Source organism: Amblyraja radiata, chromosome 6, assembly GCF_010909765.2.
Source record: "Amblyraja radiata isolate CabotCenter1 chromosome 6, sAmbRad1.1.pri, whole genome shotgun sequence".
In the NCBI taxonomy this organism is placed as follows: Eukaryota; Metazoa; Chordata; class Chondrichthyes; order Rajiformes; family Rajidae; genus Amblyraja; species Amblyraja radiata.
Genome location: NC_045961.1, coordinates 24,013,597 through 24,027,691, shown reverse-complemented (window position 1 = coordinate 24,027,691; position 14,095 = coordinate 24,013,597). Strand labels below are relative to the sequence as shown.

General features: G+C 41.8%; 1 protein-coding gene and 1 long non-coding RNA gene across 3 annotated transcripts in view; one reads left to right on the top strand and one right to left on the bottom strand.

The window, feature by feature from the left end:
• Nucleotides 1-14,095, top strand: part of diaph3 (diaphanous related formin 3) — a 474,403-nt gene that overhangs the window by 315,656 nt on the left and 144,652 nt on the right. For both annotated transcript variants that reach the window (XM_033022314.1, XM_033022313.1), the window contains one exon: nt 8,495-8,619. In XM_033022314.1, coding sequence (XP_032878205.1) covers nt 8,495-8,619 — 125 coding nt within the window. The remainder of the gene's footprint in view (nt 1-8,494; nt 8,620-14,095) is intronic.
• LOC116974145 overlaps nt 8,350-14,095 on the bottom strand; it is a 31,586-nt gene continuing 25,840 nt past the window's right edge. Inside the window, exon 4 of the long non-coding RNA XR_004412292.1 lies at nt 8,350-8,361. This is a non-coding gene — a long non-coding RNA (uncharacterized LOC116974145). The remainder of the gene's footprint in view (nt 8,362-14,095) is intronic.

Below are 14,095 nucleotides of genomic sequence, written 5' to 3'. Positions count from 1 at the left end.
GTAATTACGGCTGCTTTCCTCCCTCTGCTGGCACCTCCTCCTCCTTCTCCCCTGGATTCACCAACATACTCCACCCAAGATGTCAGCGACTGTGGAGGAGGAGGAGGAGGAAGATGTGGCAGTGGAGTGGGGATTGACAGTGGTGGTGGTCTGAAGAACCCATTGTCCCCAGAGGCTACAACATGGGCTGCTTCAACCAGACCATACGACAGCAGGTAAAGAAGGGCTTGCTGGTGCTGACTAGCAGCACTGGCACTTCATTTTAAGGTAAAACTGACATCACCTATCCATGTTCTCCAGAGACGCTGCCTGACTTGCTGAGTTACTACAGCACATTGTGCCCTTTTGTGTATTAACCATTAACCGCAGTTCTTTGTTTCAACTACATAGAATTATAATATCTTACTTAGTTATAGGGGACAATCAACAATAATGGACAACATCCCCCCCCCCCCACCACCACCCATATTCTATTATAACAAGGGTTTACTCTGCAGAGAAAATTGCTGCATGGGAGTAATGATGTGAGTAGAATAATTACATATTTGTGTAAATATAGTAGAGAATAGAAAAATTATGTAATTTGTTTTCATTTTGGAATTGTGCTTCTTATTAATAAACATAGTTTGCATTAAAAAAAAAAAAGATTTCAACCAATTTTATGCAATGTTTTATGCAAACGTAAGATGTGGCCCAAAAAGGTAGTTTATCGCCAACGGATTGTATTTACTGATCATTACATTTAAGGTTGCATAGGCTCCCCAGTTGTATTACAGCGATAACTTAAGTGTTTAGAAATGCTATCTGAATTGTCTGTGCTGTGCTCTTCAAACACATAGATTGAGGAACCTTCACTGAATCATTGGAGTTAAAACTGGGAAATATGAATTTGGAGATATACCGGGTTAACATAAATATATCTCATAGAGACATACAGCATGGAAGCAGGCCCTTCGGTCCAACTAGCCCACACCAACCAACATGTCCCATCGATACTAGTCTCACCTGCCTGCGATTGACCCATATCCCTCTAAACCTGTCTAGAATTGCACTAGTTAAGAAGGTCACCATAATGTTCTTAATGTCAATAAATGTTGGTCCTGCAATGATCCTGATCCAGATCCTGAAATAATTTCCTAAAAAGAATGCTTTAGCATCTTTTCTCTTCTCAATATTTGAGCCTTTACACTTGAATTCTTGTGTTTCTAGATGTGACTTACTATTTCCCATGAATTATGAATGGAAAGTCATGCTTTGATATCCAGATGAAGGAAAGTATCAAGTTTAAACTCCAACCACTCAAACCTAGCAATGTGTTGATATTTGGTTGAGTGCCTTGGGATAAGTTTAACGTATCAGTATCGACTTTCTTCAAAACAACTGACATTATTTAGGTCCTTTCATTCCAACCTCCACATATTTAAAATGTATTTTCTTCCTCTCTTCTATTATGTTGTTGGAATGGTTTTCACCTCGGTCTTTGAATAGCTTCTTTTGCTGTTTTATTTTTTTATTGATGCCTACAATTTTACAGTGATTCCTATTTGGAAAAGTATGTATAAAGAGATCTGAGCATGTCTTCACTTAGACGGTTAGATTGACAAAAACATTACCAGTTTCAAATGAGAAGTTTATAAGTAGAAATAAATGTTTAACTGCGCTTTATCTCTCCAAAACTAATCCACATGATTATCTACTCCCCATTTACACTCATCACTAACATGTTATGAATATGATCAGAGAAGTTACATGGATTAGTTACTTGTTTAAGAAGGAACTGCAGATGCTGGAAAAATCGAAGGTAGATAAAAATGCTGGAGAAGCTCAGCGGGTGAGGCAGCATCTGTGGAGCGAAGGAATAGGTGATGCTTCGGGTCGAGCGTTCTCACTAAAGAAACGGGTCCTTTTCAGAATGGCAGGCAGTGACTAGTGGGGTACCGCAAGGCTCGGTGCTGGGACCGCAGCTATTTACAATATATATTAATGATTTGGACGAGGGAATTGAATGCAACATCTCCAAGTTTGCGGATGACACGAAGCTGGGGGGCAGTGTTAGCTGTGAGGAGGATGCTAGGAGGCTGCAAGGTGACTTGGATAGGTTGGGTAAGTGGGCAAATGCATGGCAGATGCAGTATAATGTGGATAAATGTGAGGTTATCCACTTTGGTGGCAAGAACAGGAAAGTAGACTATTATCTGAATGGTGGCCAATTAGGAAAAGGGGAGATGCAACGAGACCTGGGTGTCATGGTACACCAGTCATTGAAAGTAGGCATGCAGGTGCAGCAGGCAGTGAAGAAAGTGAATGGTATGTTAGCATTCATAGCGAAAGGATTTGAGTATAGGAGCAGGGAGGTTCTACTGCTGTTGCACAGGGCCTTGGTGAGACCACATCTGGAGTATTGCGTACAGTTTTGGTCTCCTAATCTGAGGAAAGACATTCTTGCCATAGAGGGAGTACAGAGAAGGTTCACCAGACTGATTCCTGGGATGTCAGGACTTTCATATGAAGAAAGACTGGATAGACTCGGCTTGTACTCGCTAGAATTTAGAAAATTGAGGGGGGATCTTATAGAAACTTACAAAATTCCTAAGGGGTTGGACAGGCTAGATGCAGGAAGATTGTTCCCGATGTTGGGGAAGTTCAGAACAAGGGATCACAGATTAACGATAAGGGGGAAGTCTTTTAGGACCGAGATGAGAAAAAAAAAATTCACACAGTGGTGAATCTCTGGAATTCTCTGCCACAGAAAGTAGTTGAGGCCAGTTCATTGGCTATATTTAAGAGGGAGTTAGATGTGGCCCTTGTGGCTAAAGGGATCAGGTGGTATGGAGAGAAGGCAGATACAGGATACTGAGTTGGATGATCAGCCATGATCATATTGAATGGCGGTGCAGGCTCGAAGGGCCGAATGGCCTACTCCTGCACCTATTTTCTATGTTTCTAACTGCTCTCAGTCCTCTTCCTTTAAAAGTCAACCCTTTACCTCTGGTTGACAACATTTCTGAAATTCCAAATTTCTCCTGCTTAGATCCATTCCATTTATTTTTCACCTTTGCTACAGCCCTAAAATAACTTCAAACAAAGTCACGCTAAATGATTTATCCCCTTCAACCCCCTCCACGATATAGCTATATACAGTTAAGCACACCATGCTTTACCATTGCCACATCTTCTATAAGTGGACTGGCATTATATATTTCCATTAATAGCTATTGCAGCATATCCAAAGCATAGTCATACAGCATGGAAACGAGCCCTTCGGATCACCTTGTCCACACCAACCAACATGCCCCATCTACATAAGTCTCACCTACCTGCGTTTGGCCCATACCCCTCTAATTCTATCCTATCCATGTACCTGTCAGAATGTTTTTTAAACATTGTGATTGTACCTGTTTCAACTACTTCCTCCTGCAGCTCATTCCACATCCCTACCACCCTTTGTGTAACAAATAAAATTGCCTCTGGTTTATGTTTAATCTTTTCCCCCTCACCTTAAATCTGTGTCCTCTAGCTCTTGATTCCCGTATGCCTCATAAAAGATTCTGTGTGTTTACCCTAGCTCAGGCCCTCGAGTTCTGCCAACATTTTCATCAAAATTTTAATTTCCCTTATGTACCATGAGTTGGTCAGCCACTGTATCTACCATTTGAATTATGGAAATCAAAAGTCTTTGCGCAAGATTAAAATGTTCTTGGATTAAATTAATTTCCCAACCCTATTTCCTCACTGGCAACTGCGTTACAGTGAAGACAATTGTGTGCAGCTTTGATGTCAGTGTTTGTGATTCTACAGTGTCCTCCATAATGTTTGGGACAAAGACCCATCATTTATTTATTTGCCTCTGCACTCCACAATTTGAGATGTGTAATAGAAAAAAAAATCACATGAGGTTAAAGTGCACATTGTCATATTTTAATAAAGGCCATTTTTACACATGTTGGTTTCACCATGTAGAAATGACAGCAGTGTTTATACATAGTCCCCACATTTCAGGGCACCATACTGTTTGGGATAATGTAGTGCAGATTTTTATATTGTTCAAGAGATTACTCCCTCTAGCCACTAAAGAGACTACATGGCTTTGGAGAATGTCATAATACGCATGTGAGCTCTCCAGATAATGTCATAATACGCATGAGAGCTTCTCATCAGATAAATCTTCATAACACAGTCTTTTGATTAATAGTTTCTTTATTGTTGCAGAAAAACAATAAGATATACATCCGACCTTCTCCAACTCGTACACTTTAATCTTCGTCAAACTCCAGCATATCGCTTTTGAACGTTAGAAAACTCCTCGTGTCTCAGCAAAACTCTACATGGTCGAAGGGTATTCCTTCCCCATGTAGCTCTGAGCTATACTAAAAACTAAGCTTCTGCGCAAAAAAAACAGCACCAAACACGCCCTAGACTCCGTAATAAATCCCACCCACATAATAACGGGTAGTCTAAAATTTAAAGACAAATGCCATAATTAATGACACACAAAATAAGCCAAATGGCCACTACACACAGCAATGTCATGTACATGAAAGTAGTCATGTTTAGTATTTTGTTGCATATCCTTTGCATGCAATGACTGCTTGAAGTCTGCGATTCATGGACATCACCAATTGCTGGGTGCATTATCTGTTGGTGCCAGGCCTGTATTGCAGCCATCTTTAGCTAATGCTTGTTGTGGGGGCAAGTCCCCTTCAGTTTTCTCTTCAGCATATAAAAGGCATGCTCAATTGGGTTCAGATCGGGTGATTGACTTGGCCACTCAATAATTAACAATTTTTTAGCTTTGGAAAGCTCCTTTGTTGCTTTAGCAGCATGTTTGGGATCATTGTCTTGCTGTAGAATGAACCGCCTAATGAGTTTTGAGGCATTTTTTGAACTTGAGCAGATAGGATGTGTCTATACACTTCAGAATTCATTATGCTGCAACCATCAGCAGTTGTATCATCAATGAAGATATGTGAGCCAGTACCTTCAGCAGCCATACATGCCCAGGCCATAACACCCCCACCACCGTGTTTCACAAATGAGGTGGTATGCTTTGGATCTTGGGCAGTTCCTTCTCTCCTCCATACTTTGCTCTTGCTGTCACTCTGATATGTTGATCTTCGTCTTATCTGTCCACAAGACCTTTTTCCAGAACTGTGGTTGCTCTTTTAAGTACTTCTTGGCAAACTGTAACATGACCATCCTATTTTTGTGGCTAACCAGTGGTTTGCATCGTGCAATGTAGCGTCTATTTCTGATCATGAAGTTTTCTGCGGACAGTGGTAATAATAATAATAATAATAAATTTTATTTTCGGGCGCCTTTCAAATCTCAAGGACACCTTACAAAGAATAACAGAAGAGAAAAAAACATATAGTCGGAGAAAAATAAATAATAAGGACATCATCAATATACAAATTAAAGATAGAAATCGCTCCAAAGACACAAAATCAAAAAAAATCAAAAAACACAATGTGAAGAGAGAGCAGCGGCAGCTAAAGCACGCCAGCGTCCACTCTCTCTTCCGACAGCCATCTTGGACACAGACTAACATAGTAACTACACACAGAAAAATCATCCCCCCACAATGGTTACCACTGTGGGAGAAGGCACAAAGTCCAGTCCCCAACCCCAGTTCTCCCAGAAGTCAGGCCTATTTGAGGCCACCGCTATTGCCTCTACGGAGGCCCGATGTTCCAGGCCGTTCTGGCCGGGTGGAGTTGCCCCGGCGTCGGGAGAGTCCTCACAGTGGCTGGGCCACCTGGAATGGCCGCTTCCTAGCAGGGGATTGTCGGCTTCCGAAGCCGACAGGGACGCACCGACGGTGGTCATTGACGAATCCACACCTGACTCATGTAGAGTGTTTCTTATCTGTTGGACAGGTGTTTGCGGATTTTTCTTTATTATAGAGAGAATTCTTCTGTCATCAGTTGTGGAGATCTTCCTTGCCCTGCCAGTCCCTTTGAGATTAGTAAGCTCACCAGTGCTCCCTTTCTTCTTGATGTTCCAAACAGTTGATTTTGGTAAGCCTAAGGTTTGGCTGATGTCTCTAACAGCCAAATTCTTGTTTCTCTGTCTCATAATGGCTTCTTTGACTTTCATTGGCACAACTTTGGTCCTCATGTTGATATACAGCAATAAAAGTTTCCAAAGGTGATGGAAAGACTGGAGGAAAGACTAGGTGCTGAGAGCTATCTTAAGGAGGCATATAAACACACCCGTGCAATTACAACCGCCTGTGAAGCCATGTGTCTCAAACATTATGGTGCCCTGAAATGGGAAGGGGAATATGCATAAACACAGCTGTAATTTCTACATGCTGAAACCAAAATGTATAAAATTAGCCTTTAATAAAATCTGACAATGGGCACTTTAAGCACATGTAATATTTTCTATTACAAATCACAAATTGTGGAGTACAGAGGCAAATAAATAAATGATGGGTCTTTAGTCCCAAACATTATGGTGGGCACTGTGTATTCTCTGCAAAAAGAAAACTTTCCTGCATCTATATTAATCCCTAGTCCAATTCTTGCTGCTAAAAAATTTATGTCATGGATGTGTAAGTAACCACAGGCAAAAGCTAAAAGGTGTTTCAACTTTTCAAATTATTCTCAAGTGTATTTCAATCGGTAATTAAAAACCTTTTATCTAAAGCGGATCGGTTTATGGCTGTATTTCAAGGCCAAAGTAATTACCATTTCTTGTCTCCTGAAATAATTGTTGTTGATTTACATTCTGTGTTTTAAATTTTTTTTAACTGTGTGGTATTTCTGTGTTATTTGTATCATTGATGTTGCAGAGAAACAGTTAATACTAGACCAAGTGCAGACCCGTTGGGTCTGTTCCCCCAACGTGCGGTTGTGGGGGGGGAGGCGGCATGCAGCATCACACACGCTAACTACCCCCCCCCTCCCGCACTCACGCTAATGAGGGAGAGAGAGAGGGGGGTGAGATGAGGGGCGGGGGAGAGGTGGGGAGCAGGGAGGGGGTAGGGGTGTGTGGAGGGGAGGGGGGTTTAGGGGAGGGACGGTGGGGGAGGGGATGGAGGGGAGCAGGGGGAGAAAAAGAGGGAGGAGGGGGGAGAGGAGAGGGGGGGAGGAGGGAGGGAGGAGAGGGGGGGAGGAGGGGGGGAGGAGGAGAGGGGGAGAGAGAGTGCCTTTTTACTTCAACCCAAACCCAAACAACCATTTGCAGGCAGTGCTTTTTTACCTCTAACCATATTTTCATTTTCAAACCAAATTAACGGTACTCACAGTTCTGTAGACATTTGTCAGTGTCATTCAAAGCTCTGATTGAGGCACACCACTTGCAGAGACTGATTGAGGCACACCACTTGCAGAGACTGATTGAGGCACACCACTTCCTGGTTTTATAGTCCCTCCCCGTCCCTCCAGCAGGGGCAGCAGAGAGAATGGGGAATGTTGTAAAAACATTAATATCTCTGTCAATTTTCATCGACGGGAAAAATCCTCGGCACACATGCGGCGGAGGGGGGCTCTGAGCGAGGTGGCCAAAAATGTCAGCCGTAGGTGGCGGCGTACTCTCGGAAACCGCAGCACAGAAAGCCAAAACCGGACAAGAACAGAGTTTTAGTAATATAGATTACCTGGAGGTGGCAATGTGTAGCCTCCTTTTGAAAATGGAAGTTCAATCATCACAATTTTATTGTTGAACTCCTGCTTCGGATTCTGAAAAGTATGCATTCTATTCAAGTGTCTACTGTGCGGTAGATTATGTGTATGAAAGACATGTTATTAATTTGTAACATTCATCACAAATAATTTTCTCTTATAAATAACTTTCCTTAGATTATAAGCATGCAACTTATTTTGTATTTATGCACCATTTGGGGATAATTCTGGAACGAACACAGTATTTAATCAATGCCGCCTATCTCTGATAACCCCCAATGAGTTTCCTCAATTGCTCTTAAGATTTGACCTCATCCTAGTGCATGTTATACTTCATAATTTAGTCCTTTTGTTCATGTTCTCAATTTGAGGGCACTAAGTTTATTTTTTATTTTGTTGAAAAAGTAGTTTCAACCTTTCCAATTTAAAGTGACCTAGGATGGTAAAAACCTCAAATAACCCAAATTAAAATGTTTAAAAATAGAATAGAAGCACATATGACATGTGTAAATGCCTTGTGCAATATTACATTTATGTGTTATAATAATTTTATAGTTTATATATTATGGCTGCAACTTGTTCCTGATGATCCTGTAGTTTTAACATGTTGGAAATGTTCAGTGCATCATTACGTGAGTTGCAAACCAATGCATTCAATTGTTGAAAGGAAATGGGACTTTGAGTTAGCTGGGGTTAAATTATATCACTGCAGCACAGCAGGGTTTTTCACAATCTGTTAGCAAGTCATTGCACATAAACAATATTTAAAAAAGTTTAATTAAATTTATCTTTGTGATAAAAGATGACTGTCTTCCTGTCATGCTGTTGGTTAAAAATTTAATATAGCTATTGTCTTCCTTTTATAGTATGTGCAGAAAACTTGGACAAGAGCCTTAAGCAGATGGAGAAACAGCTTCAACAGCTTGAAAAGGATTTGGAGACTTTTCCTCCTGCAGAGGACATGCATGATAAGTTTGTGACAAAGATGTCCATATCCTTCCTGACAGCTACAGTACATAGCTCATTAAGTGATATTTTGTTAAGTTGCATATACATTTAACCTGTTGAAATGCATTGGTAAAGGAACTGTTTCATATTAAACCATCTTAATGTTTCATATTAAATCTGAGGTTTTCCTTCAATGTAAGAGTTTAAATAAGTGAAGGATTACTCTAGAACAATTTTGAAAATAGATTTGACAAAATACCAATTATTCAAAATGGTCTGAATATGATCTATAAGTAAAATATAGATCATTGTTACTGCTTAGTTTGCAAAGAGTGTACACCATAAATGATAGACAAGCTCCTCAAATATGGAAGGGAGGTTGTTAATGACTTCCAGTAGTTACATAATTCTTTGTAGCTAAAAGGATGTCTGGAATGTCTGTGTTTTTCCTGCACTATAGAAACGCCTAACCAGTCAAAAGAGCATAATTACACATGCACACATTGTCTTCTGAGCTGAATGGTGTGAGCATTCTGTCAGGAGCATGGAAACAGGCCCTTCGGCACAATTTGCCTACACCGACCAACATGTCCTATCTACACTGGTCCCATCCACCTGCATTTGGCCCATATTCCTCTAAACCTATCCCATCCTTGTACCTGTCTAAATTTTTTCTTAAACGTTGCGATAGTCCATGTCTCTACCTCCTCTGACAGCTCGTTCCACACACCCACCACCATTTGTGTGAAAAAAATACTCCTCAGATTACTATTAAATCTTTGCCCCTTTACCTTAAACCTATGTCCTCTAGTTCTCGATTTCCCCCACTGTGGGCAAGAGATCTATTTCTCTCATGATTTTATACACCTCTACAAGATCACCACTCATCCTCATGTGGTCCAAGGAATAGAGTCCCAGCCTGCTAAATTGAATAGAGTCCCAGCCTGCCTCTGCCTGCTATCAGTATATAATAATTTTTGGAGGAAGGCCAAGAAATAGTGATAACTTTTTAATATCAGAGATCTTTGCAACGCCACAAAATTTAAATATTGTTGTAAGTGAAAATATATTGTAAAATATACGGTACGTCTATTACAAGAATATACATTTTGCTGATGGTAAGGTTTTGCAGGAATTAAGTAACAACCATAAAAACAGGAAAATTAATAATTAATTTCTGTTAATCAATTTTTCAAATAAGTTATATGACATGAGCAATTTATTGGGTCATATTTAAACATATAATTTATCCTTTGACTGCAAAGGTAATTGCTAAGAGACTGAATAGACAGAAGTCAGAGGAAAATCAGAAAGAAAGATTGAAACTTATTTTGTGGAAACAGTTAATTATTCTTGAAAGTGACTTTCTATGATCACACCTGGCTACCTTTGTCACAGTGCAATTATAAGTTGGGTGGGTGTGAAATGCAATGTTATCTGTAGTTTAACTTGGCTAATTATTATTTATTAAATACTGTAATAAAGTAGTCACACTTAATTTGGGGGAAATATTAAATGTGATATGATCATGAGCTTGTAATTTTATACAAGGCAACACAACATCAAACATCAATTAAAATGTAATTGACTTCATTTATTAAGAACTGCAAATAATTATTTGCTTTAATTAATTTTGACAGGGAACAGGAAAGAGGAGCTACAGCTAGTTTCACTGGAATAAATCTAATAAATGGGTCTAAGTTGATTATGTATTAATAGTGTTGGCAATAAGAAAAGATTAGTTATCTTCTGAAACTAGACTGAATTATGTGAATGTGTCTCATCTGTTCCATTTTAACCTTGCTGTTTTCTCATTGATTAATAATGCATTCACCAAATTTATTTGGGCCAGAGATTTTTAAGTAAAATCTCATGATCTTTTTTCATTGTAGCCAAATACGCGACCTCAGCGCAGAGGATTATCTATATACTATATCGATATAAAACTCTGATCTTGGATGTGGATGTATTTGTGTGTGGATTTGTGTGTTTACTTATGTGTTTGTCTGTGATTCACATCTCCTCGAAAACCCGACGCGCTAACGGTGAAATTTTTACATATTCCGGTAGAGATTTTCCTCATGATCTCAAAAATCACCTCAGCTGAAAATTTGATTCATTATTTCTTTAAATTGTTCACAAATCTGAGATCTTCTTTAAAGCTAACGAGCTGGGTGACATCACAATGGCTCTGCTCCTCGCAGCCAGCTACGCAGAGTTTTCAAAACGCAGCGTGCTGGGCAGTGTTTTTGCACGTGCTGCGAGTTACGTTAACCCCCCCCCCCCCCCCCCAGTTTGTCAAAAAACGCAGAAAGAACGAGCAAGTGGGCTCTGTTCTGCAGATCCCGACGGCTTCCGAAGGCGCTTCCGAGAGCTTCAGAGCGCTTCTGAGGTCGACGCACACTAGCCTCGGCTCGGCTATCCCGAGAACTACCGAGAGCTTTGTACTAGTGTCGGGCCCTGTAATAGAGCTCTCTCTCTCTCTCTCCCCGAGCTCTCTCCACTTTTCGCAACCCGCTCGCTCGCCCGGATCCCCTCCTCCTCTCCCCCCCATCCACCTCTCCCCCCCTCCTCCTCTACACCCTCCTCTTCTGCCCAGTCCCCTCTCCTCCCTTCTCCTCTTTACCCTCCTCTCTCCCCTCTACTCTGTCTCCCTCCCTCCCTCCCTCCCTCTACCCCCGTCTCTACCTTCTCCTCTCTCTCCCTCCCACTCCCCCCTCTGCCCCTCCCTCCTCCACCCAACCACCCCCCCTCTCCCCTCCAATCTCTACCCCCCCTCCTCTCTCCCCCTCCTCTCTCCCCTTCCTCTCCCCACTCTATTCTCCCTCCCCCCTCCCTCCCCATCCCATCCCTCTCCACCCCCCCTCCTTTCTCTCCCCCCTTTCTCTCCCCCCTTTCTCTCCCCCCTTTCTCTCCCTCCTCTCTCCCCGTCCTCCTCTCTCTCCCCTCCCCCTCTGCCCCCCCTTCACCTCCTCTCCCCCTCCACCTCCCCCCCTTCCCCCCCCTCTCCAGCCGCTCCCCCCCTCAAACCCCCTCTCAATCCCCCTTCCCCCCCTGTGTGTGTGGGGGGCGGTTTGTGTGTGTGTGACGACACAGGCCACACCCCCCTCACCCACCCCACACCCCCCCGCCCCCTCCCCTACACCCCTCTCCACTGAATGAGAATGTGCAGAAGCACAGTGAAAATATACAATACAACACCCGTACTACTATATTGTTACTTATGTCAAGATCTTGACCATGTTGGTAACAAACAGATGTACGACCTAAGCATTCATCAGTTAGCAGCTTAACAACTGCATTCAGAATTGAGTCCTTGGACATCAGTAGATTTAGAGGTATGAGATAAGGTATGCCATATTTTAGTTTGACTTGTTACAGTTGATGTTGTAAGCAGGCCATTTTTTAAATAAATCATTTTTTTGTGCAGTAAAAAATATGAATGTTCCACAAAGACTGATGGTGCCTGATCCTTTGTGGCCCATGTCAAAGATTCTCCTTCCAATAACATTTCTCCACGCCAGCCCTATCTTAGGTTTAGGTTTATTATTGTCACATGTACCGAGGTATAGCGAAAAACTTTGTTTTGTGTGCTTTCAAATTAAATCAGATAATACTATACTTAAATACAATCAAGCCAAACTCAAGTACAATAGGTCAAGCAAAGGAGAAGATACAGAGTTTTTATGAAGAAACTGCAGATGCTGGAAAATTGAAGGTAGACAAAAGTGCTGGAGAAACTCAGCGGGTGCAGCAGCATCTATGGAGCGAAGTCTGAAGAAGGGTTTCGGCCCGAAACGTTGCCTATTTCCTTCGCTTCATAGATGCTGCTGCACCCACTGAGTTTCTCCAGCACTTTTATCTACCTGAGAAGATACAGAGTGCAGGTGCAGAATATAATTTTCAACATCATAGTGCATCTGTCCATAGAGAAAGTCCAATGTCTGCAATGGGTTAGAAGTGAGTTTGACAGACAGTACCTTAGCTTATGAGTCAAGAGTGTTTTATTGCCATACTGTTTGAATGTATCGAAAGGGAACAATTACATTTGTACATGCAGCAGCAAAACAAGTTTGATAGCTATGAGATAATATAATAAACAAACTAAAAAATGTAGTACAATAAATAAAAGACCCAATATTGTGCAAAACAAAACAAAGCCTGTAGTCCCTAGTGCAACCAAGGCAGTTTGTGGTTCGGAGTTTAGTTGGAGTTTGTCGTGTTTAATACCCGATGGTTGTGGGGAAGAAGCTGTTCCTGAACCTGGACCTTACAGTTTTCAAACTACTATGCCTTCTATCCGACGGCAAGAGTAAAATGAGTGTGTGGCCAGGGTGGTGTGGGTCCTTGGATACCAGCCGCCTTTTTGAGTGAGCATCCCGTGTAGATCTCTTCGATGGTGGGGAGGTCAATACCGTGGAACTTTTTGAAATTTCTTTGTTCCTGGGCATTCGAGTTGCTGAATTCGTGATGCAACCAATCAATATGCTCTCTATCATACAACTGTAGAATTTCAAGAATATTTGTTGACATACCGAATCTCCTCGATCTTCTCAGGAAATAGAGGGGATGATGGGCTGTGTTTATGATTGCAATGTGCTGTACCCAGGACATATCTTCAGAGACATGTATGCCCAGGAATATAAAATTGTTGACTCTCTTCACCGCCAACCTGTCGATGAAGACAGGTTTATGGATGGATCATTCAGAAGCCTGATAATGGAGGGTGAGAAGCTGTTCCTGAGTCTGGTGGTGCATGCTTTCCAGCCTCTGTACCTTCAGCCCAAAAGGAACGGAGAGGAGAAAGAATAACCAGGGTGGGGACAAGTCTTTGGCTATGTTCGCTACTTTTTTGAACCTTAAACCTTTCCGAGGTAGTGTGAAATGTAAATGGAGTCAATGGTGGGATGTCTGGTTCGTGTGATGTAGTGAATGAACAGCATCCACAGCTTTCTGCCATTTCTTGTGGTCTTGTCAGATCTGTTCACAAGCCATGCTGTGATGCATTCCGACTATGCTTTTTATGCTGCATTTGTTGAAGTTTGCAAGGGTCATTGGAGACATGCTAAATTTCCTCAGTCTCCTGAGGAGGTAAAGGCATTGTGTATCTCCACTTCTTTTAGAATAGTTGGACTTTACGCAGTTGGAATTCCCACTCCCTCCATTCACTGAACAGCTCCAAAAGCAGCTTGGTAACGTAAAACTATTGGGAGCTGTACTGTGCCTGGGGCTGCATGCATCAGACTGGCCAATGATTCATTCACTCTGTTTTCATCTGGTGATAGTTGTTATGTGAAAATCAGTCTCTTTGGTTTAGGAGGCAACTTTGGTTTTGTAAGTGTAGCCTTTACTGCATTTTAACACTTAGTTTAGTTTAGTTTGGAGATACAGAGTGGAAACAGGCCCTTCGGCCCACCGGTTCCGTGCCGACCAGAGATCCCCGCACATTAACATTATCCTACACCCACTAGGGACAATTTTTACAATAGACAATAGGTGCAGGAGGAGGATAATCGGCC